The sequence below is a fragment of the Urocitellus parryii genome, chromosome 9 (genome assembly GCF_045843805.1).
Source record: "Urocitellus parryii isolate mUroPar1 chromosome 9, mUroPar1.hap1, whole genome shotgun sequence".
Classification (NCBI taxonomy): Eukaryota; Metazoa; Chordata; class Mammalia; order Rodentia; family Sciuridae; genus Urocitellus; species Urocitellus parryii.
In genome coordinates this window covers 132453928-132477892 of record NC_135539.1, presented here as the reverse complement: position 1 = coordinate 132477892, position 23965 = coordinate 132453928, and the positions used below count along the sequence as shown (strand labels likewise).

At 41.5% G+C, this 23965-nt stretch overlaps 1 protein-coding gene and 1 non-coding gene across 3 annotated transcripts in view; one reads left to right on the top strand and one right to left on the bottom strand.

The window, feature by feature from the left end:
• LOC144256815 (uncharacterized) overlaps nt 1-23697 on the top strand; it is a 50622-nt gene extending 26925 nt beyond the window's left edge. Inside the window, exon 4 of one of the 2 annotated variants that reach the window (XR_013344254.1) lies at nt 8399-8605. Coding sequence is in view for 1 of the 2 variants with exons in the window: in XM_077802276.1 (XP_077658402.1) it covers nt 23641-23687 (47 nt within the window). In the remaining variant the exon portion in view is untranslated. Of the gene's footprint in view, nt 1-8398; nt 8606-23640 lie in introns of those variants that run through there. The other variant, XM_077802276.1, reaches the window with a different exon arrangement.
• LOC113185685 (small nucleolar RNA SNORA51) lies at nt 14252-14384 on the bottom strand. The gene has a single exon (XR_003301155.1). It is a non-coding gene; the product is annotated as a small nucleolar RNA SNORA51 (small nucleolar RNA).
• Nucleotides 23698-23965: the final 268 nt, after the last annotated feature.

Sequence of the window (23965 nt, the reverse complement as noted above, 5' to 3'; positions counted from 1 at the left end):
ATTAGTTTGAGAAGAATTAGTGGTAATTCTTTAAGAGTTCCACAAAACTCAGCAGTGAAGCCATTTGGTCCTGGGCTTTTCTTTGTTGGGGGACTTTTTATTATGGATTTTAATATCATTACTTGTTATTGGTCCACTCATATTGTTTATTTCCTCATGGTCGATTTTGGTAATTTGTATGTATCTAGAAATTTATCCATTTCTTCTAGGAATGGCATGTTGTTTACTGGCATGTTGTTTTCCATAATAGTCCCTAAAGATCCTTTTTAATGCTGTGGTATTGAAGCCAGATTTAAAGATAGGTAGTTAATGTAGTTAGGTAAATCGGGTCTAATATCCAGTAAGAGGAAGATGGAGCCCATCCCAAGGAAATGTTAATGAAGCAGCTCCCAGCAAAGGTGGAGATGCTAATCCCAAAGCCCTTCCTGCCCAGATTACTCCTTCAACCCACCTGTCCCCCACCCTTTGGGCCTCCCCACCTACATTCCATCACTGCAAGATAACAGAACTAAGGACAGGAATGCGTCAGGAATGTGGGAAAGCTGAAAGTAGACCTTAGTTATAAAAGAGGGAAGATCTCCCCCTTCCACGGATTCCACCTCTTGGGTTCCCTTCTTCCGGGAGAAGTCTTTTCTGCTGTCCTTTAATAAAGCTTCAACTTTCCACTGTAAACTTGCCTCAGCGTGCTTCTCTGGTGTTATACTTCAGCATTGGGGAAGCAAGGACTCATCACTGGTAAGCAGCGGTAACAATATCAGTTGTACTGTCTGTTTTCATACCTCATTTTACTTATATGAGTCTTACCTCTTTGTTTCTTGGTTAGTTTAGTTAAAAGTCTGTCAACTTTAACTTTTCAAAAAACTGTTTTTTTTTTCATTGGGATTTTTTTGTTTGTTTTGTTTTAGTCTTTCTTTCTCCTATTTCTACTCTGATTTTTGTTATTTTCTTCCTTTTGTTGATTTTGGGTTTGGTCTGCTTTTACTCTTCTGGTTCTTTGAATTGTATCACTAAGTTGTTTATTCAGAATATTTTTTAAAATTTTGATATTGGGTCTCACTAAGTTGCCAAGGCTGGCTGTGAACTTGTGATCCTTCTTCCTCATTCTCCCAAGTAGCTGGAATTGGAGGTGTGCACCATCACACCTGGCTTCTATTTTTTTAATGTAGGCACTTATTGCTGAAAACTTCCTTCATACTACTATTTTTGCTGCATCACATAGACTTTGGTCTGCTATGTTTTCATTTTCATTTGTTTCAATGAATTTTTAAATCTCCTTTTGATTTCTTCATGGATTCCGTCAGTAATCCAAGAGATTTTTGTTTAATTTTTACGTATTTGTACAATTTTGGAAGTTTCTTTTGTGGTTGATTTCTAGTTATAGTCTGTTGTGAGGAGAGAAGATGCATGTATGATTTCATTTTTTTTCTTTTTAATTTGAGTCTTATTTTGTGGCCCAACATATGGTCCTCTGGAGAATGTTTCATTTGCTAATAAGAAAAATGTGTATTCTGCAGGAGTTGAATGAAATATTCTGTAATTACCTGTTGGGTCTACTGGGTGAATAGCAAAATTTAACTCAAGTGTTTCTCTGTTGACTTTTTTTTTTTTTATGTGTGTGTGTGGGGGGACTAGATGGGCTGTCCATTGGTGAAAGTACATCATTGAAGTCTCCAATTGTTATTTATTATAATCTATCTCCCCTTTTATATCTAATATGTTTACTTTATATGATTTGGTGCTCCAGTGTTGGTGCACAGATATTTGCAATTATTCTTTCCTTTTGTTGAATTGATCCCCTTATTGCTATATAGTGACCTTCTTTGTCTCATTTTACAGATTTTTTACTTAATACCTATTTTATTTAATGTAAATATAGCTATACCTACATGGTTTTAGTTTCCATTTTCATGGGTTTTTTTTATCATTCTGTTTCTTGTTCTTTCAATCAATGTGTGCCTTTACTAGTGAAGTAAGTTTCTTATAGGCAGAATATTATTTGGTCTAGTTGTGTGTGTGTGTGTGTGTATGTGTGTGTGTGTGTGTGTACCAGGGATTGAATCCAGAGTGCTTAATCACTGAGCCTTGTCCCCAGCCCATTTAGTTTTTTGTTTTGAGACAGAGTCTTGCTAAGTTGCTTGGGGCCTTGCTAAGTTGCTGAGGCTGGCTGTGAACTTATGATCCTCCTGCCTCAGCCTCCCAAGCCACTAGTCATTCTCTAACTTTTAATTGATAAACAATCCATTTACATTCAAGAATATTATTCACAAAATAAAAAGAAATTGACAAAATGAAAAGGCAACCTACAAAATGGGCAAGAATATTTGCAAATCATATATCCGACAAAAGGTTAAAAGCCAAAAGGTACACAGAGAATGAGGTGAGGCATCCACGGGTAAACAACTGATTATGAGATTGTTGCAGAGGGTACTTAGGAGTTTCTCTGAGTGCAGCAGTTGTGCTGAGGGAAGAGGAAGTTTTTCATAGAACATGAACCATCTGACTTTATGCCTCTGCATAATCATCTGCCTGCCTCATATATGCAAAGCTGTGGAGTGAAGAGGCAGAATCCATATGCTGATAGTGCTCCTGGAGTGTAGGAGAGTCTTCACTGCCTGTGAATCTTAACTCTCATGCAAGAATCTCCCACTTAATCCCATCTCATCTGAGTATTTTCTACACCTACTTAATACAGTAATCCCTTTTTATGCTTAATTTTGTTTTCTGCAATTTTCATTACCTGATTTAAATCACGGTCCAAAAGTATTAAATGGAAAATTCTAAAAGCAAACAATTTATTAGTTTTAAGATATACACAATTTGAGTAGCATGATGAAATCTTGGGCACCAGGTCTGTCCTGCCCAGGATATAAATCATTATTTTGTCCAGTGTATTTACACTATATGTAGCTGACTATTAGTCTCTTAGTGGCCATCTCAGTAATTAGAGTGACTGTCATGGTATCACAGTGTTTGTGTTCAAGTAACCCTTACACTGTGTCGCAATGCCTATGTCATTAATCTCATTTTATTTCTTTATGCTAATGCAAAAATAATACATAGCCTTTACAGAAAAAATTAGACAAATACACAAGCAAAAAATGAGAAAAAAATTAAGTACTTGAAATGCCATAATCTGATAACCACTGTTAGCATTTGTTGTAGAATTCCAGCTTTAGGAAGGCAAGGCTGTAAAAAAAAAAAAAAATAGAAAAAAATAGAAAAAAGTGACTAAAAAATAGAAAGAAAAAAAAAAAGACTGGAAATTGAGAGAGCAGGATTCCAGTCCCAATTTTTTTTTCCCTAATTAACAGTCTCTCAGTTTCTTTATTAGAGAAAGGAAAGCATTTTGACCTCCGTGTTCTCAGAGAGAGAGAGAGGAGTTAAGCAAGGGATGAGATGGAAGGGGGTGTATTATTACACATTCTCCTCTTTAGTTAGTGGTCAAAACACTAAGAAGACTCTGAAGGGCTGACTGTCCAGAGAGAAGAGGTACAAAGGGAGGCTGTGAGTGGGACACCAATGGAGTAGACCAAGGAAGAGAAATCGCTGGTATTCTCTTGGGTTCTTGCCTTTGCTCTGGGAAATGGCTGAGCTGCATTTAGTAAGAGTGGTGCTGTGGTCTGTGGCTCCACTGAGTATTTCCCATGATCAGCAGCTGGGGCATGTTTCTGAGTAGCTCAGGTCCACCTCGAATAGACTGTGGGCATAAGGAAGAGCTGCATTTATTCACTTCGTAATGGCACTTCTAGTGCCTTGGGGTTCTGATCTAGGGACACAGTGTATGTGGGGGACAAGCTGATACCACTCATCTCCTGACCACCACATTTACCTCCGCTCATGACCATTCCTGGTGGCGGGGACAGGGGTGTCAACAGTTAGAGGAAGAGGGCAGAGCAAGCAAAGGAACACCTGAAGTTCAAGGTGGAAAGTGGCACATACGCAGAACAAGTCATCCCACAAAACATCCCATCTATGAAGTTCAGTGCTGCATTTGGCCAGGCCTCAAGGCTACGTGTTCTTCATTAAACTCTGAGCATCCTGATCTCAGGACTTTAAAGATAGGAATCACACGTCCCAAACCAGACACAGCCCATGGTAGTCGAGAGGGAAGCCAAGTGTGGTGAATGATTAGCAGAACTGCCAGACTGCCCCAGAGTCCGTGGGTGGGGAGGACCGGAACAGCTATTTCATGGGGAACTCAGCTTGACCACAAGAGCCTGTGGAGGTTCTTCACCCACTTTATACCTGCCTCCCCCACGTTACTGAGGGCTCCTGGGAATAGCCAGTGCCATTTGTTCATCATGAGTTGCTGGAGTGAGCAAGAAAGTCCTCTGGAACTTAGTAAACATGAATTTTAACTGCAATGCCAGACTCCTGTCCTCACAGAGACTACAAAATAGCTAAAAGCATAGTATGCATAAACACACATACACACACATGAAATATACAAATAGACATTACTAATTAAAGAGTTATTTAGAATTAGAACATGTCATGAGTGTTGTGCAGATTGCAATTTAGAGGATTCAGGGGCCAGAGTTGTCATGGGAGAGGCTGTGGTTGGTTAGTTAAGCTGCAGGTTACTGTGGGTGGGTGAGGGGAGTGTAAGGTTCTTTCAGAAGCTCTTTTTAATCTGTCTCTTTTTGATTGTTTATGTCCTTGTCATCTTTATCTTTGTCAATGTTTGTAACTTATCTTGTTTCATTGGGAAATGGCTCCAGGAGAGGGGAGAGCAGCTGTGTGGCCAGGGACTAAGTCAAAGGTGGCATATCTATGGGGAATCAGCACCAGGCCGTAGTTTGAGCCTCATCTGGCCAGACTTTTCTTAGTAGTACAAACAGGAATATGAAAGATAGTCCATTTGCTACTCTAGAACCCTCTCCGCTCTATGTGTCCTCCTCTATGCCTCAGGAGGCTGTGCTTTATGGACAGCAATAATGATCTTCTTCCCTTGTGGCTTCTGGTTAGGGTTGCTAATGAACGGCATCAGAAGGAGGTGGTGAAAAGGAAGAGGGTGGGTCCAACGTGTTTATTTCTGACTTCCCTCTTTTAATGGGTTGTGGTAGGTTGGTTGCGTCATCTAGGGAAGGCCGCAGAAGACCGCTCCTATATAGATAAAGCCACTCTCCAGGTCTGGTGACCACACTTCCTGGGCCTTCAGGGCTAGATGTGGTTAGCAGGCCTTCACTGATATTAACCTGTTGGGATCTGGAATATCCCTCTAAAGCTTATGTGTTGAAAAATTGGCCCCCAGGGAAGCAGTGCCCAGAGGTGGGATAGTCAGGGAGTGATTGGATCATGAGGGCTCTGACCTCATCAGTGGATTCATACATTTGATAGACTAATCATTTGAATGGACTACTGGGAGGAGGTGGGGACTGTCTGCAGGTGGGGCATGGTTGGAGGAAATAGGTCACTGGGGATGTGCCCTTGGAGACTATTCACTTGTCCTTGTTCCCCCTTTCACCCTGCTCTGTTTTCCTGGCTGCCATGAGTTGAGCAGTTTTCCTCCACTACATCCTTCCACCACGATGCTCTGCCTCACCTCAGGCCCAAGGCAATGGAGTCATTGTCCATGGACTGAAACCTCGGAAACCATGAACCAAAACAAACCTTTCTTCATTTAAGTTGTTGTTGTCAGGTATTTTAGTCATAGTGATGAAAGTTTGACTGACACATACCCTTGAGAGTTTTTAGCGTTCCTGTAAGCATTGCTTTAAGTGGTTCCTTTAATCAACAGACTTCATAATTTTACCCCATTCAAGTATGCAATTCTGGGTCAGTAAATGATACAGTAACTTATATCAAAAGTGGCAGGAAAGACCTTCAAGATGGGAATTTGGGATGAGTTTGCTCATATATATGAGAAATGCATGAGTGACCTCCTTGCTAGGGAAAAGGGGTCATTTAACTTTCAGCCAAGAGTAGCATTCCAGTTACCTAATCCAATGCATGGATTGAAGTATGGGTGAAAGGCAAAAGTTGGCAGACAAAATGACTTTGGGAAGTTGATCACATGATAACAATAGTGATTCTAAATATATGGGGGTCAGCTCACTCTTTGGGAGGCCCTAGAGCTATACTATCCAGTTTGGTAACCATTAACCACATGTGGCTATTTAGATTAAAATAAAAATTAAAGTTAAATAGAATTTGGAATTTGGTTCTCTAATCATATTCATGTGCTCAGTAGTCACATGTGACTAATGACTGCCATATTGTAGGACAGCATAGACAGAAACTTCATCATCATGGAGTTGTGTTGACGAATGCCACTCAAGAGGTTTTATAGGGTGAAGAGAGAAAAATACTGAAGTCTTCAAATGATCAATTCAGAAGATGGGGGAAGGAAGCATTTATGCCAATCTTAATTTCTTAGAGCTGCAAGGACGATAACCCTATCCTCCCATCTTCTGGGAGTACCAGAGCCAATTAAGTGCCTTCCCATGCCAGTCTCTAGGGCTAAGTCAAAGGTGCAGGTGGGAGAAGGAATAGGCCCCTGAATATATGTGTTTTAGAGAGAGAGAGCAGGTGAAGTTGAGAACTTTGAACTCCCCAGTTCCCTAGGCTCTTAACTGACTGAAGAACCTCTTTCTCCCACTGGAGAGAGAAAGCCTTCCTCTGCATGTGCCCCTTTCAGTAGCTTCACCTGGAAGGATGCCATTACCAGAGAACACCAATCTTTGTAGGACCCACTCCCAGCACTCTGATAACCTCCAGGTCCATAACAAGAGGAGGTCCCAGTGCAGCCCAGGCAAGGATACATAAGACCTGGTCTAAGGTGGGAGAGGAAATCAGTACACCAAAGTATTATAAGTCCTCACCAATAAGGTTTGGCCAGAACGTGGTGAGCATGGATGGGAACTAATGCTCCAGGTGTAAAGTGGAGTTGAAGAGTTGATTGGATCACAGTATGCAGCTACTTTCCTGAGGTGCTGGATTTAACATGTGGACTTGAACATTTAGGAGTGGTATAAATCATGTGTTGGGGCAGCCAGTTGGAAACCTGACTCAACCATGATCCATGTTCAGTGAAACTGATGTACTGGAATTTCCCTGGCAAACTAGAGAAGCACTTGCACATAGAATTTTCTGCAGTAGTGGGGATTTTCTAGAATTCATGCTGTCCAATATGAAGACTTCTAGCCATCGGTGGCTCTTGGGCACTTAAAAAAGGTGGTCAGTGCAACTAAGAAACTGGATTTTAAAGTTAATATCATTATAATGAATTTAAATTTAACACATTTCTGGTAGCTACTAGATTAGGTGATGCTACTCTAGTTAAAGGAGTTGGCAAGCTCAGGAGAATAGGAACATAAGGGCCACCTGCTCTGACACCCCTTCATGATAACCCCTGTGGGACTTGGAGGAGACTTGCTTTGTCTTCGGAGCCCACCCTGGCTGGGTCCTCCAGGCTTGATATGAGGTTATTATCTTTCACTTTTGAATAGCTTTTCTATTCCTATTTTTTTCCCTCCTTAACCCAAATGTTATCTGGAAAAGCTTCTTTTAATTTGCAAATAAATTGTTTTTTTTTATTTTACTATTTTTTATGTTGATATTATTTCTGCTCTCTATATTATTTTTCTTCATAAACATTCTTTGAAGTGATATTCAAACTTCTCTCTTCCTATTAATCTTTTACATGATATGATCATATCTGAAATGAGTGTTATAATCTTTGGTTCAGAGTGTTTATTTTTCTCTTTATTCCTATCAAGTTTTGTTTAATGATATATGCATAAATTTAATGCTACCTTATCATGATTATTACATCTTCTTGGTGAGTTGAATATAATAGAAAGAAGAAAACATCTTTGTTCCTCGTCATTGTTAAATGAGTCTCACCTTTAGTTTTCTTTTGTCTGATACTAGCATAGCAGCATCTGCTTTTTAAAAATTAATTTTCCAGTGGAGACGCCTGTGTTTTAACCTTTTTGTGTCCCATCATTTTAAGCATATGTCTTGTGGATACTATGTAGTTTGACTTAGAATTTTAACCTGTTCTGAAAATCTGTGTTACCTTGATGGAGGGATTTAAGATATTTAAACTTATTGTGACTCTTGATATATTTGGACTTACTATTGTATTTTGGACCCTAGTTTTTTTCTTTTAAAAATGTTCCATAAAAATGAGTAACTTAAGCATTTACTAGAATAAAAATTTCCCCTAAAACAAAGCAAGGTCTGTTAGAATAGAAGGCTGGAGGAACTGGAGGTTAGTAGCACATCGCTGCATTTTTATGTTCTCCAACTGTCCTTAGTGTTGCAGCTCCAACTGTATCAAACCTTACAAACAATCTCCCTGAATCGTAAGATCATGACATGTCACATAGGCAAATTTGTTCTCAGCTTCTCAGGACACCAGTAATTAATTCTTAATTTTTTGTTCCTCAAGTAAATGAACTTTATATCTGAGATTTAATGAAAGTCAAGACACCCTGGCTGGAGCCTCCCTGGAGCAGCAACGTCTAACACAGCAGTTACCAGTTGGTCTTCTCTGCCACCAAGAAAGAACAGAAGATTCTGCAACATCCTAAGAAGCAACAGGGTGAGGTGGTTAGGAGTACGGAGTCTGGGATTACCCTGAAGCTACTGGAATTTCAATTTTGTCACATTTCCTGCCATTTGGTAGTTATGAGACCTCAGCTCGGTAACCTCTCCAAGTCCCGTTTTCCTCAATGTTAAGTGAGGTTGACAATAGAATCACCTCCAAGGATTAGAGGAGGTAATCAATCTATGTAAAATCACACAGCATATCCTTGGCACAGAATAAGAACTCTGAAAAGGATATCTGATATTATTAGTAATTAATAGTAAGTATCTTAGTCCACACACAGGACTGTAGACAAGACTGTTTTCACATAAATTATTGTTTCCTTAGTCCCTACAGAAGGACAGCCTTGTTTCTGGAAGACACATAACTCTCTACAGAGAGGTATCACTTGCCTTGATAACCCAAAGCTGATTGAAGATGGCAGCCCATGAACAGGGGCCTGAGGCTTAAGCAGGTGTTACATTCACTGGTCTCATCCTTGCAACCTTTGCCCTGTTTTTTACCTATTCTCAGTTGTTGCATTAGGAAGAACTGGCCTTAATGAAATATTCAGTCCCAGACCTTTTCATGTCCCAAATTAACTTTAATGAGCAAACAAGGAAAGATCAAGAGGCCCGCCACTGGAACTTCGGGGAACTTTGAAGCAGAAGCCAGGATGGGGTAGATGCCCTCTGGCGATCAGCCAGCGTTTGCTTTTTGATGACAGCAAACCCTCAGATCTTGTTCATCTGGGATGCAAACAAGGGGCTGTGGTACCAGAATATCTGAGATTCCATCTTTTGCAATGCACACACTGTGTACCTCATTCAACAAACGAGTTGAACATCTGCTGTAAGCAAGATGCTTGCCCTAATGCTGTGATTAAATGCTTTGGGTTAATGTCTGGTGAACAAGACACTGTCTCTGACCTTGAGAATTTCATATTCTAGGACAGGAAATTGTATGTGCACAAGTAGCCATAGTAGGAAGGAGGACTGATACGTCACAAAAGAGATATAAAGTTTATTGAATAAAGCTGTGATCCTCTCACCTTGGAGAGAACTAAGATAGCTGTATATAGGAAGTTAGATGGGAACTTCCCTTTTAAGAGTGGTGGGATCTGAACAGGAGTGTAGTATTTTGTAGGTGGAGCACATAGTGTGAGTACTGGCAGAGAAGTTCTGAGAATGTTCTGGAAACAATGAGTTGTACCTACCCAGTATCTTCTGTATTTTGATGAGAGAAATCTCTCAATCAACTTCAGCCTCAGTTTTTCCCGTAAGCAAATTGAGGCTAGGTCATCTTTATTAATTGTGAAGATCAAAGGGTTCATATTGTAATAGTTTGGTTGTCTATTCATTATATGCTCTCAAATAATGGTGGTTAGCTTCTCCCAGATCTGTTTCTGGTTTTCCCCTTTCTCTAGTCCTTAAGCTGGTAAAAAGCAGATTCCCACAAATTTCTTCTGGGATGTGGAGTTTGGGTGCAAAAAAGGAGCTGAAGATCAACGCTGACATTTCAAGAAGGACGTTTAAAATTGCCACAGGTAGTACCCAGCAAGGGCAGTGCCCTCCTGTCATAAAAGGACCCCAGTGTCCTGGGTAGAATGAGTTCTGGAATGAATCTTCTGACTAGCCCCACTGTTGTCTTCCTTGTCACAAACTCCAAAGTGAATGGTCATCTTTTCCACATGTCCTGCCACAGCCCTGTCTCTGAACAACTCCTTTTTCAGACAATTCCTTCCCTACTGCCCTAATTTTCTGGTTGAAGACTTTCCCAGCAAGGAACTTAAGAATCCATCAGGTGCTCTGTTTATAGCCACATTGACCTTGTGGACATTCTCAGGAGTGGTGGACCTCCTCTGGAGCCATACATTGCGTTTTCATTTATGGTATTCAGTTCAACACTGAAGCAGGATCTTAACTGCAACTCCTCCTCTTGTCTGAGTTTCAGCAGAGGCTTCAAAGGCTAGCAATAAACTGTCCCTGGGACGGTCAGATTGTCACTCCTAGGGAATGTGCTAGTGTCTAGACTTCAGGACTTTTAAAAGGGAGGCCTAGAGTCAGTGTTGTGGCCTTTGTTCGTTACCCAGCTCTAGGCCTAGAAGTTGAAGCTGCTCAGAGATGGGAAGTGGGCATTTCCTGCGGAGAGATATGCATTGGTGTCCCATGCATTTCCTATAACCCTGCTTCCCATTGGACAGTGGACAGGGTGAAGGGTGCCTTTCCCCTCTCCTTCAGCTGAGTGCAATGGGCCGGCCTCAAGGGTGTTGTGTGGAGAGCAGGATATGTGTGCTCCAGAATTGGAGTTCCGAGGGACCCTGTCTGACTCTCACTTGGGGAGTCCAGTTGCAAGAGGCTGTCCTGGAGCTGCCCTTGCCTCGAGCAAAAGAGGAAAGTCTTATGCCCACTGTCAGAAGAAGCACAGAGGGCTGTTGTATGTAGGGTCCACACATGAACCCCATGGAAGTCAGAAGAACTGGGGTCTCCTTCAAAGGATCTCCTCTAAGAGAACCCCAAGAAGAGTGAAAGGTGCCCTAGAGATTGAGAGAGGAGGAGTTGGAGGTGCCATCTGAACAAGGGGTGATGTGGACATGGAGTTGCCTTCATGCATGAGGAAGCCAGAGACTTCTGGAGAAAGATCACCCAGGGGACGTGGGCAAACATGCCAGCGTTAGAAGATATTAATTAACCCTTTCCTCTAGTCTTCTCTTCCCTGGGCCCTTATTATATTAGTGACTGAGATTTTGGTATAAGAGCAAAGAAAACAGTGTTCACTGTTTGCAAAGCTCTTTGGGATATTTCTATTTCACTAAAAATGGCAACAACCCATGGGGTGGGCAGGGGATTTCCTCTTGATACTTGTTTAACAAATGGAATAAGTGGTTATTATGTGACCCAGAAATACAGAATCAGAAAGTGACATAACCAAGCTGAACCCAGACTTCCTGGCTTCAGGTTTTACCTGTTAGTCATTTAATGGCATCTAATCAGGATCCCCCAAACATGTTATGAGCAGTTTAGTGGTAGAGACCTTTCAAAATTTTTACTTTGGAGGTTATAAGGACATATCATGAAGTTTATATTGTTTGATCCATTCACTCAACAAATGTTTATATTTCAGTGGGAGAAGGTAACTGATAAAGAATAAGCAAGAGTGCAAATACATAATATTAGATGCCAGAGAAGGGAGGAGAGAGAAGTGAAGTAAAGAAAGGGAACAGCATGTGCCAGGAAGAGGGGGTGGGAGCTGCTAATTTGAAGTAGGGTCATCAGTGAAGGTCTATGTGATAATGATGGCATTTGAGCAGAACCTTAAAAAGGGGAGCTAATGAGTTGTAAAGATAAATGTGAAGAGTTGTCAAGGAAGAGGGAATAGTAGGTATGAGGGCCCTAAGGCAGGAGCATGCTTACTGTGTTTAGGGAGATGATCAGGAGTCTAATTCTAGATATGTTGAGTTCAAGGTGCCTATTAGACATCTAAATGGGAGTTTTGTTGGCAGTTGTGTGTGCATGTCTAGAGTTCAGAAAGAAGCTGTGTTCTTAGGCAGAGTGAGCCAGGGAGATACTGGTGGGAGACCAGGACAGTGAGCATCAGAGGGGCCTGGATTGCAAAGGACTTTGAAGAATATCATGGGCCTTTGCCTTTTGCTCTGAGATGGGAAGTCACTAAGGAATTTTGAGCCAAGAAGTAAATTAATTAAAACTAAGATTAAATAAGATTATTGTGGATACCAGTACCATGTTGAAAATGAAGCTTGGGAGTCCAGAAGGAAGCAAGAGACCAATTGAGGAGTCCTGGCAATTATCCAGATGGAAGGTAATGGAAGCACGGACCGGGATGTGAGAGATGAAGATGGAGAGATAAAGGATTTTACTGCAGCAATAGCACTATCCAGAGCATCTGCATTTTCCTGCCCCAGTTCCTGAGTCTCCATTCCCCCAAGGCAGCAAGAAGAATGCTGGAAGATGCAACACGGTGGGTTGAAATACAGGAAAGGAACTCTGGGCTGAGGAAGCCTGAATCCTTTGTAATGGACAAGAAGCATGCTGACCCTTCTTAGGGGCTGCTGACCCTGTGTCCAGAGTTGTTTGTGATGCAAATGTTCTTAAGAAGATAGTCCAGAAGAAAGCCAGTCAGTGTCTCTGTTCACAAGCCATGTAGAAATGAGAGGAATCCATGGAGAATTATTTACAAACACAGTGTCGCCCTGATAAAGAGCATTGTGAAAATTTTTGTTTTTCACAATGATTGGGGATGTTACTGTCATTTCAGCATTACCAGTTGTTTAAATCACCATATTCATATCATACGACTTTTGTGTATAATTACATATACTCCTATGCATATATTTATAGATGTGTATATATATTCAGCGCTTATTTCATAAGGTGAAATAGAAGAAAAAATATTTTCTTGACTATTACCTTACCTCTCTTAAATAAACTTTCTTTGTTAAAAAAGTTACAATATAGTCAGGTGTTTGTATCAAATACTGTTGAGAGGTTAGTGAAGAGGACTGACAATCGACCACTGGATTAACAGCATAGAAATCATTACTGACCTTGAAAAGAACAATTTCAGTGGAAAGGTGGGGTAAGAGTCTCTTTGAAGTTGGTTCAAAAGAGCATGAGAGGACAGGAATTGAGACAGAAGTATAAACAACTTCTTTGCAGAGATGTTCTGCACAGGGGAGCAGAGAAATAGGGTGGTATGTGAATCACTAGTGCCTAGCATGTTGGAAGGGCTCAATAAGGTCAGGAAAAGGGGTGTCATGAGCTTTGGGAGGCTCAGTAAATGTTGGCCTCCTGAAAAGGTGCTAATAAATTGATAAGGATGGGGCTACTCAGGAAAGTCTTCTAGGGGTTTTTTCTTTTAGTTTTAGAAGAAATGATGGTGTTAGAGGATTAACTCAGAAGTTATAGGTAAACTTTTTTTTTTTTAAAGAGAGAGAGAGAGGGAGGAGAGAGAATTTTTTAATATTTATTTATTTTAGTTATTGGCGGACACAACATCTTTGTTTGTATGTGGTGCTGAGGATTGAACCCAGGCCACAAGCATGCCAGGCGAGCGCGCTACCACTTGAGCCACATCCCCAGCCCAGTTATAGGTAAACTTAATCCTTGACTATACCATTTATTAGCTGCTTGAACTTGGGCTAATTACTTAACCTTTTTAAGTTTCTATTTTGTCATTTTAAAAATGAGGACAATCATTAGCATTATCGTTATTATTAAATAAGAAAAAACATAAAGCCTCACTGATACAGAGTAACTCTCAATAAGTTTTAGCAATGAAGTGCAAAAATTTTCTTCATGAGTTAACTTTGAACTAAGCAGAGGGGAATGAAGGGAGAGGAGGGAGTATGGGGGTAGGAAGGATAGTAGAATAAACTGGACCTTATTACCCTATGTGCATATATGACTACACGTTCTGTGTAACTCTACATCATGTACAACCAGAAGAATGAGAAGTTATACTCCATTTATGTATGATGTGTCAAATTGCATTCTACGATCGTGTATAACTAATTAGGACAAATTTTAAAAAGAAGTAATTATTACCTCTATTTATTATATAATGCTGTTCTTAAATGACAACTGGGATTAGAACCAGAATGTTCATAATAAACACTATTGAACTAAAAAAAAACGTTTCTTCCATAAGGACAGGTGAAAATGCTACATTGGATAATGATAATATATATATTTTTAACTATGCTCTCCCCATTCTCAGTGCAGACCAGGAACAGGAACTGGGCTGAGGTGTATATAGGGTAGGGTCTCTCCACCTCCTCTTTCTGTGCAGTCAGTCTAAAAACACAGCCTGCAGTCTGAACAAGGAGGCAATGACAATATTTCTGAAAATGTTTCTATAAGCATTATCATTTTCAATTTTAACAATGCCCTAGTAACTAAGAAGAATTACCACTCTTTTAAAATAGATAATAAGGGCTGGAGTGTGGCTCAGGGGTAGAGCACTCACCTACCATGCACAAGGCCCCAGGTTCAATTCCAAATTCCAGAAATAAATACATTAATAATAATTATGCTATCTGATTAAAACAGACAATGATTTTGAGGTTCAGATCAGCCATGTCACTTTGCATGTTTATGTAGTAAGAAAAATTAGGAATTCAACTTTGGAAATTGATAATCATCCATTACAAAACACTGCCGAGCACGCATGCTTAGAGAGAAAGGGGCAGGCAATATTCGCTGGAAGGTGGTGTGCACCCAGGAAAAATGAAAGGATGCCCCAATCCACACTGTCATACATGGAATTAGGTGTGAAATAGCAGAATCTCTGAGAATACATGGTTATGCTCCACTATCCTTTGATCTTTGAAAGATCATACATAGGAAACTTCCAGAATATAGAGATGTTCAAAAAAGAACAACAGGTCACTCTTGAAAACTTCAATGGACAAATGTTTTAAGAAGTGAAAAGTGGTGCAGAGAGCCACCTCTCTCACAGTCAACTTGCTCTTTCTTAAGATGCAGTGTTAACCAGTTGGCCCCACTAATTCATTCCCTAGGTAATGGGAGATTATAAGATCTTAAGTGAAGAAGAAAATTGACACTGACGGCAGGAGAAGCTGGATGGCAGCCTGACAAGAGAATTAACTCTGACAAGCAGAACAAAAACGGAAAGTTCTTAGTAATTTGGGGTTTCGTAAGATAATCACCCTCCACCCTACTCCTGTCACTCAAGGTGTTCCTGTACAACAGAACAGGACAAGTAAGAGAGCCATAAAAATAAAAGTTAAACTAAATTCAGAATACTTTATTACAGATGGCAGAGATGGGGCTGGGGCTGGGGCTGTAGCTCAGTGGCAGAGCACTTGCCTAGCATGTGTGAGGCACTGGGTTCAATCCTTAGCACCACATTAAAAAATAAATAAAATAAAGGCATGCTGACCATCTACAACTATAAAAAAAAATTTTTAAAAAGATGGCAGAGATGTTCCAATACATTTTAGCAATATTTGTGTGTAAAACAGTTTAAAACCTGAAAAGAAAAACCACCCTACTCCCAGTTTCCTGAACAATTTGATGGCAGATAAACTCAAGTTTCTTGCCACTAAGAAACAACTTATGTGTCTGGCCATTGTCAAGATTAGAAAATTAGCAGAAAGGTCAGATCTCAAACTCATGGTTCCTTATTTCCTGGTGTAATAGAGTGAAACAACAAAAACAGCTTGAATTTCATGTTTCAGTGTATCAAGAGAACTCTGCCTGACTTTGAATGTGTGTGTGTGTGTGTGTGTGTGTGTGTGTGTGTGTGTGTGTGCATGTGTCCCTGCTGTAACAAAATTCTCCTTTCTCTACTTAGGAGATGGAGACTCATCAAGAAAGAATGAAAGAATTGTCCTGGCTACACTCTTTATTCTTTATGTTCATAAAGTCTGGATCTGTCTAGTCTCCTGGGAGTGTGCGCAGCTCTTTTTTTTTTTTTTTTCCTAAAGTGAAGGCCCTTCCTGTGATACTCAGGAAGAAGATGAGACAGAACAGAACTTTTAGACTTTAGGGCTTAAAAAGTAAATGGCAGTCCAGCCCTAGAAGAAATTCCAGGGGTTGGAAAGAACATGAGACTGTGGGTTTGATTAGGAATAGAATCTCACTGGGGGCAGCGGGAGGCAGATGGGATTGAATGGGAGACACAGGCCTGGGTGATGTCTGAGGTTGCATGAAATGAATTGGCTGCTCAGAGAGCTCTCCTCCTTCAAAAGCCCCTGCTGGAACTGAGACTAGGGTTGTGGTAGCCTCTTTATTTTACTGGGCTGCAGCAGGAGAGAGACATGGAGTTAGTTCATTGTGGAAGATGGGGGACACGGGGCAGAGGTGAGTGGGGTTGGGGGAGCTTGTTGATACAACAACAGCAAATGCACTATTCATGCTTCTTCTTTTCTGAGAATGGCTATTCAGCAAATTTTATGGGACTGCAGTAACTATTAACTCTGGGGTTCTTGGAGGAAGGGGTTGGGGCATGGGTTGCTGACAATCTGGTGAACGAAGCCAGTTCTGTTTTCACTTCAGAAGTCAGTGACACTGTTTTTGTCCAGAGAGTATGAAGCTATTTATCTTCATAGGTAGGGAACCAGGAAAAAGGGAAATGTCCTTTCTTGCCTGATGTTCAGATAGCCCACACTGTTGATTCTGATGGCTGTTCAAGTGATAGGAACTATTATGATGCCCCTGAGTGGTCTTTTATTTTATTTTTTATTTTTTGGTACCGGGGATTAAACCCAGGGGTGCTTAACCACTGAGCCACACCCCCGAGTCCTTATTTTTTATTTCTAAACAAAGTTTTGCTAAGTTGCTTAGAGTCTTGCTAAGTTGCCAAAGCTGGCCTTGAACTTGCAACCCTCCTATCTCAGACTCCTAAGTCACTGGAATTATGAGAGTGTGTCACTGTGCCTGGCCCCTGGGTCAACTTTTAGAATGACCTAAATAACTAGAAATTTTTGCTCCAAGTAATATGGGAATTCTCACATGATTCAAGCTTCCTCTTTGAGAGGCACATGGGGGCCCAGACCTGATTTTCAGTATGGTGTGACACGAGGCCATTCTGGTACATCTTTGGTGACTAGTTGGCTGAAGCATTACATACCAAATCTTGTTGATGTACTTAGGAAACTTCAGGTTCTCAGAGACCCAAAAGTAACAGACCCCTCCACCACTGTTTACCCCACCTAAGAAATTGATATTTGTGTTTAGCCAAGATCTAAGGAGAGAACCCAAACCTCCAGGTGATAAACTACAATATTCAACAAGCTCATAGGTTGACCCCGAAGCAAATGATAGTTTTGATGACTTTATCTCGTGAGGGAAATGATGCTAACGAGAGCAGGCACGTCTTACTAATCATGACCTTTAACATGGATCATGGGTTTTTTTGGGATTTTTCTGATGGCTCCAATCCTGATCTTCTGTATTTGGCTTCCTCATGTCTTTCCTCCCAAGGAGAGGAGATTTAGAGATTCTTTTCAGGTGGCTTGGGACTCAATTTCAGTCCAGCAATGTTTTTTTCTCTTTCCTGAGTAATGAAGTTTCCGGATTGGAATGGATCAGGGAAGGAAGAAGGTTTCCAATGAGGACCTCCTATGGGAGGAGACTGTGGGACACCCATTTGCACACAGTGGCTTGGCTGAACGCTGTCCTGAGAAAAAAGCCCAGTGCGCACCTAGATGTGAGAACTGCTCAACACAAACACCCTCGCTCTGTCTTGAAGATGAACTTCTTACTCCAAGAATTTCCATTTGTAGCAACATGGCAGACTGATGTATCTAATCTCTGACCTCCCACGCCTGCAGGAAAAGGCATGCTGGATAAAATAAATAAGAGGAATCGGGAAAATTTATATTTGTGTTTAGCCAAGATCTAAGGAGAGAACCGTTTCAAACCTCCAGGTGATAAACTACAATATTCAACAAGCTCATGGGTTGACCCCGAAGCAAACTGAATGGGACAGGACCCAGATACAGGTTCTAACAGTTGGGAATTTATGCTGCTGAGGACAGGAGATACAGTTTTAGGGAACTAAATCAAGATTCCTGCATAGAGGCTGGATTTGTATGTGTGGCCCCTTAAATGTGAAGAAGACTGAAACTTCTACCAGCAAAGAAAAGAGTAAGGAAGCTGCTCTCTGCTGAGAGTTCAGGGTATAGAATGAAATGAAGCTCTGGTGACAACCAGACCTCTCCCAGTCCACACTGCTCAGGTTCAGGGGATGCGGGAATCCCAACCAAGATATAAATGTAAAATCTATCACAGGATTAGTGAGACTCTTGGGGTGCCCAGAAGAAGCAAAGGAATCTCCCAAAGGAAAAAGCAAGCCCAACTGAAGTGGGTTCATGGTCAAATTCATAGCCTTTGCCTAAGGAGACTGTTATTAGTTTTCTAGGGCTGCTGTAACAAAGTACCACAAACTGAGTGGCTTAAACAGCAGAAATGTATTGTTCGTGGTTCTAGAGGCAGATTCTGAGATCAAGGTGCCAGCAGGGTTGACTCCCTCTGGGGACTGTGAGGGGTGGGGGGATGTGGTCCATGCCTCTGTCCTAGCTTCTGTCCTAGATTGGTTTGCTGCCGACCTTTGATATCTTTTGACTTACAGAGGCATCACCCAGATCTTTGCCTTCATTTTATATCATGATTTTCTTGTGTCTGCAACCAAATTTTCTCTTTTTATAAGGATATAAGATACTTGAGATGGGGGCCCAGCCTGCTCTAGTATGACCTCATCCTAACTTAGAAATTATATCTGCAGTGACCCTTTTCCCAAATGGGATTTTATTCTGAGGTCCTGGAGGCTTTAACATGAATTTTTGGGTGTAAATTCAACCCATAATAGAGAAAACGCCCCAGGAGGGTCCGCTGGCGGCACATATAAGGGGGGAGAGTAGCTCTCCAAGAATGTAAGAGAACAATATGAAAATATGAGCTCACTCTGCTCAGCTTCCTCAACTGTCACAGGGAAGGTACGTCCTTCACCTAATGTTGTGAGGATCAGACTAGAAAATGTTCAGACAAGCTCTTAGTGTTAAACTGATGCACTGCACTAACATTACTTTTCATTTTATTTTAATCAAAAATAATAATTCCCATTTGTGCTAAAACCATATTATTTCATTCAATTCTTGTGTATTAATATCCTTGTTTTGAATATAAGGAGATTATGGCTTAGATAAGCCATTTGCTTAAAGTCACATGGCTAATACGTGGCAAAGGCAGAACTGAAACCTTGGCCTGTCAGAGCCTAAAGTTTGAGCCCTTATTTATTTTGAATATTTCCTGGGTGTTAGGGCTGTGTTCTAGTACGGCTGAGGAAGAAGCAAAGGAAAGGAGACACGCTTTGACCTGAGGAGGAAAATCCAGCCCAGTGAGAATGGTAAATGGAGATTGATTTAAAAAGTAAATAAGCACAGTGTAGGGTGTAGGGAGGGAAACAGAACAATGAATGACACCTGGTCTCCTCCCTAGAGGAGACTGGGGGAGCAAATAAAAGATGTGGTGCAGGGGAGGTGCAGGGGAGGCTGTGACCCCAGAGTGGGCAACAGTGGGGAGACAGGGACCAGGAAGGCAGGGAAGCCTGCCGGGAAGCACAACATTGGTCCTGATTTGGGGTGTGCCAGGGAATATGATATGCTTTAAATTCCAACTCTACTGATAGTAAATAAAATTTGTAGGAGGCCATCAATGTGGACTAGGCTCCTCCACTGGGCCCAGCTGACCAAACCAAAATAGAGCTTAATCACAGTCACTGAGCTTTCGCTCACTACCGGAGGCTCTGTGACCAGTTAACCAAGTAAGCTGTCATGAATTGTCTCTTCGTGTCCCTCCCACCATCTATAAATGCTGTCAGATTGTTAGTTGGAGTTGTCAGAGCCTGTTTTGATTCCAGGGGCTGCAGAATTCATGACTTGTTTATATTCTCTTTTGTCTTTGTTTTTCTTTGCTCAAATAAACTACTAAATTTTGTTGGTTGAATTTTTCTTTTAATGCTGTTTATGTGTTGTGTAACCTTGAACTACTTGCACTCTCTGAATCTGTTTCTTAAACTCTAAAATGGAATATTTGGCTTTAATAGCCATCTGCCTTTTATTCTTATAGAACCCCATTTTTAATTAGCTATTTTGTTATTATTTCAGTATCTACCCTCCATCCTCTCAGGTGCATCAGAGAGCAGGGGCATGAGCACCAGCTGTGGCTGCAAGGACTGAAGCAGGTTGGGCTCAGCCAGCCTGTGGCTCCCTTGCTGGTGATGGGTTGAGGTGCAGGATGAAATCCAGGCTCAGTCAGGGAGACTCAAGGGTACCTTCCAGGAGAATCTCTGGGTGAGTCCCTCCCCTGTCATAAATATGAACAATAGGAAAAAATCTACTATGGGTCCCTGTAGATATGTTATAAACATATAAAATAAAGCTCCTTTCTGTGTCTGCACATGTGAGGATATGGTGTCCTGAAGCATGGCCGCCATCTTGAAACCATGGTGGTTGCTAACATGAGGATAAGGTCAATGAGGATGGCAGAGAGAAAAACCAGAAATTACTGGATCTTGATGACTTCATTTAGCCACCAAGTTAACCAGCTCAGGCACTGCACTTCCTCTAACATTGTCATTAAATGAAAGAATATTTTGTTGTTGTTGTTTAAGCCAATGACATCAGGGTTTTCTATTATTTATTGCCAAAATTTCCTAAATGACTGCTTCATAGATTTGTGTGGAATAAATGAAATAATTCCTATAAAGTGTTTAGCACTGTCAGCTGTTAACAATTACCATTAATGGATCACTTTATTATGGAATTATATACTGCTTTCTTCTGTACAAATATGTCATGTTTCTCTAAATATATGTCTGAGAACCTTTTTGACCAGAACTCAAGATTCTGCTCCTTTAGTGCCCTACTCAGCTGCCCCCTCCCTCCAAAGCACAGTAGATGTTTAATAACTATTTCATTATTACTTAGTATGTTTTTTCCCTAAATGTTACCCTGATGGACAACCCAACAGACACCGCTCTTGAGATTTGGGTAAAGTTCATGTCCCGGTTAAGAGTGCTTTATTTTGACACTGGGCAGTGAATTCTAAGAGAACCTGATTATTTTTGAAAAGGGGGGGAGTGTCGGACTTTTCTAAAACTATCTAAAAGGTGCTGTAATCACAGGCTCTATCAGGGCTGGAGATGACACACAGCAAGGGGCCAGGACAGGACTCCTGCCCCAATCCCTTTCCATTATTTTTCACTATTTTTCTACTTTCTCCAGAATCAACTTCCCTTATAGTCCACAACGGGGGAAACGCTCTCCTCAGAGGCCATTTGGGCTGCCAGGAATCTGTGTGAATTCGTGCATCCACTTCTTACCAAGGTCGCTCTGTAGAGTTGCTGCCAGGGGCCAGATGGCCTGGCATGAGATCTGAGATTCGGCATCCTTTGCTGACTGCAAACATCAGCCCCTCATCCCTGAGGGGTCACTGAGGGCAAGGAGCTGGGAAGAGGCCTCTTCCTGTTCACCCACACATCAGCTCCCAGGGTAGAGGTCAAGTGGTGAAGGACTTGTCATCTGGGTCAGTGCCAAGGAGAACATGGCACCTACTGCCTGGGTGGCACCAGCCATCCCAGGGTGAGAGTTGGGAGCTCTTAAAAGACCTTTGTTCTAGTCTGTCCTAGTCTAGTTTCCAAGGTGGCCTCCTTCCCACCCCAACAGAATGTTCCCACCCTCGTCTTCTCCCCACCCTCCATGTTGTCCAACCTTTCAACTGAAATTTCAGTGTAAATGTCCACTGTTTTGTAAGGGTTACCTTGACCCCTCCCCTATCAGAAATAACCCCACTCTTCTCCACAATCCCACAGACTTCCTTTATACTGCTTCATAAAATTCAACTCAAGATGGCTTAGTTGAGTATTTCCTATTAGGCCAGTGCTTTTCAAACTTATTATGTATACAAATCAACTGGGGATCTGGGTAAAATATAGATCCCCATTCAGTAGGTCTGAGATGCCACAGTTCCTCTCAAGCTCCCAAGTGATGCCAACACTGGTGACCTGTGGACCACTTTGAGTGATAAAGTACTGCTTTTGTGTTCCTTAAGGACAGGCGACATGTCTTATTTATCTTTGTAATGCCAGATTTTAGCACAGTATTTGGTTGATTATAGATGGTTGATATATATTTGATAAATCAAAATGGAGTGGGTTAAAGATTAAATGCAAATATATGATTCTGTCAATTTGAGAATATTCTTGTAGCTGAGATGGCAGAAAGTGGGGTGAGGGAGTGTGGGGGACTCACAGAGGCAGGGATGAATCCTGAGAAGAACCAAGGCAGCAGCTTACTGATCCAAAAACTCAATTATACCTGACTATTTAGATTCCAAAGGACTGAGAGACACTAAAATAAATGTTAACAGAAGCCGAGTTTATTCATTAGCGTTAAAGGATATGGTGGTGGCTGAAATACTCATGCCTGCTTAGAAGACACTCCCACCCCATGTACTTACCCACCCACCTATGCCTAGCCACATTTTTCTCTCCTTTGCAGGGCTGCTACTGTTAAATTTATAGGAGGCCATTGGTTTGATCTGAGCTACTACACTAGACCCAACAGCTGCTTCTGCTGTCTTCAGCCCTCTTTCTTTCTTTCTTTTTTTTTTTTTTTAGAGAGAGTGAAAGAGGAGAGAGGAGAGAGAGAGAATTTTTTTAATATTTATTTTTTTTTAGTTCTCGGCAGACACAACATCTTTGTTGGTATGTGGTGCTGAGGATCGAACCCGGGCCACACGCATGCCAGGCAAGCGCACTACCGCTTGAGCCAAATCCCCAGCCCAGCCCTCTTCTTTCTGTAAAGCCAGTGTCCTCAGCTCAGCTCATCAGAGCAGTTTTGTAGAGTGAGATGCTACCTGATTTCTAAAACCACAAATAAAAGTCCATTCACATCTTTGATTTTGTTGTGATTTTCTCTTCTGTCTCTAGGGATGACTTAATTGGTACTTCCACTGAACACTGACAGAGAACTCAGATTAACTGGATGAACTTGTGGGGGAAATTCAGCAGGGTAGGGAAAAGCTCAAATATATTTTAAGAACATTAAATAAATCAGTATTTTAAGTTATTAATCTTTATGTTGTATGAGACTATGATGCTCATTTCTTTCAAATCCTTCATTTTTACCGATGAAGAAATTGAAGTAAAAACAAGGATATCACATGGTTATTAGGCTGGCAAGTAACAAAGTACATGCTGAGATATTTCCACGTATATTCTTAAAGACATTCTTAAATATATTCTTCTTCTAGATGATTTCACTTCTGGAATAGAGTACTTACTGTCTCCTAAATGAAGTCTTTCTCCTTGGGTAGCACTGGGGAAAGTCAGGTAAATTCTTGCTTTCATGTCTGTGTTTCTGGACTCTGTACTGACCAGCTTCTCCCTTTCTGCCTTCAAATCAACTGATCCATCTGTAGTTTTTGCAGTTATGTTCTAGGCTGGAGGGTACACTGAAGGGGGCCTCTGAATGGCAGGCTGTAGCATGGGTGTCTCAGTGTGGGGCACTTTTGCAGAGATGGCTGCTCTCCTGTAAAGCTGACTCTCCTGTCCTCTAGGATCAGAGGAGGCTAGCATTGGCCTCTCTTCCTGCCAATGCCACTGAGGGGCTGGACAGTGTGAGACTGAAGATACAGACATCCAGATCCAGCCCATGGACCGGCCTGGGTGCTGGGCTGTCCTGTGAATTTGGGGCACCAGGGCCCACGGCACTCACGGGAGAGGACAGCTCTTGTGGACTACAAGGACAATTGTGGCCCACTTTCATTCTTGCCTGGTGCTGAGCTGGGATGTCCCTGCACTTTCTGTTCACCATTGGCTTGTGAGACTCGCAGAGTGTACTTTGTCACTAGCCCAATAATCCTGTGGTATCCCGTGAGCCAC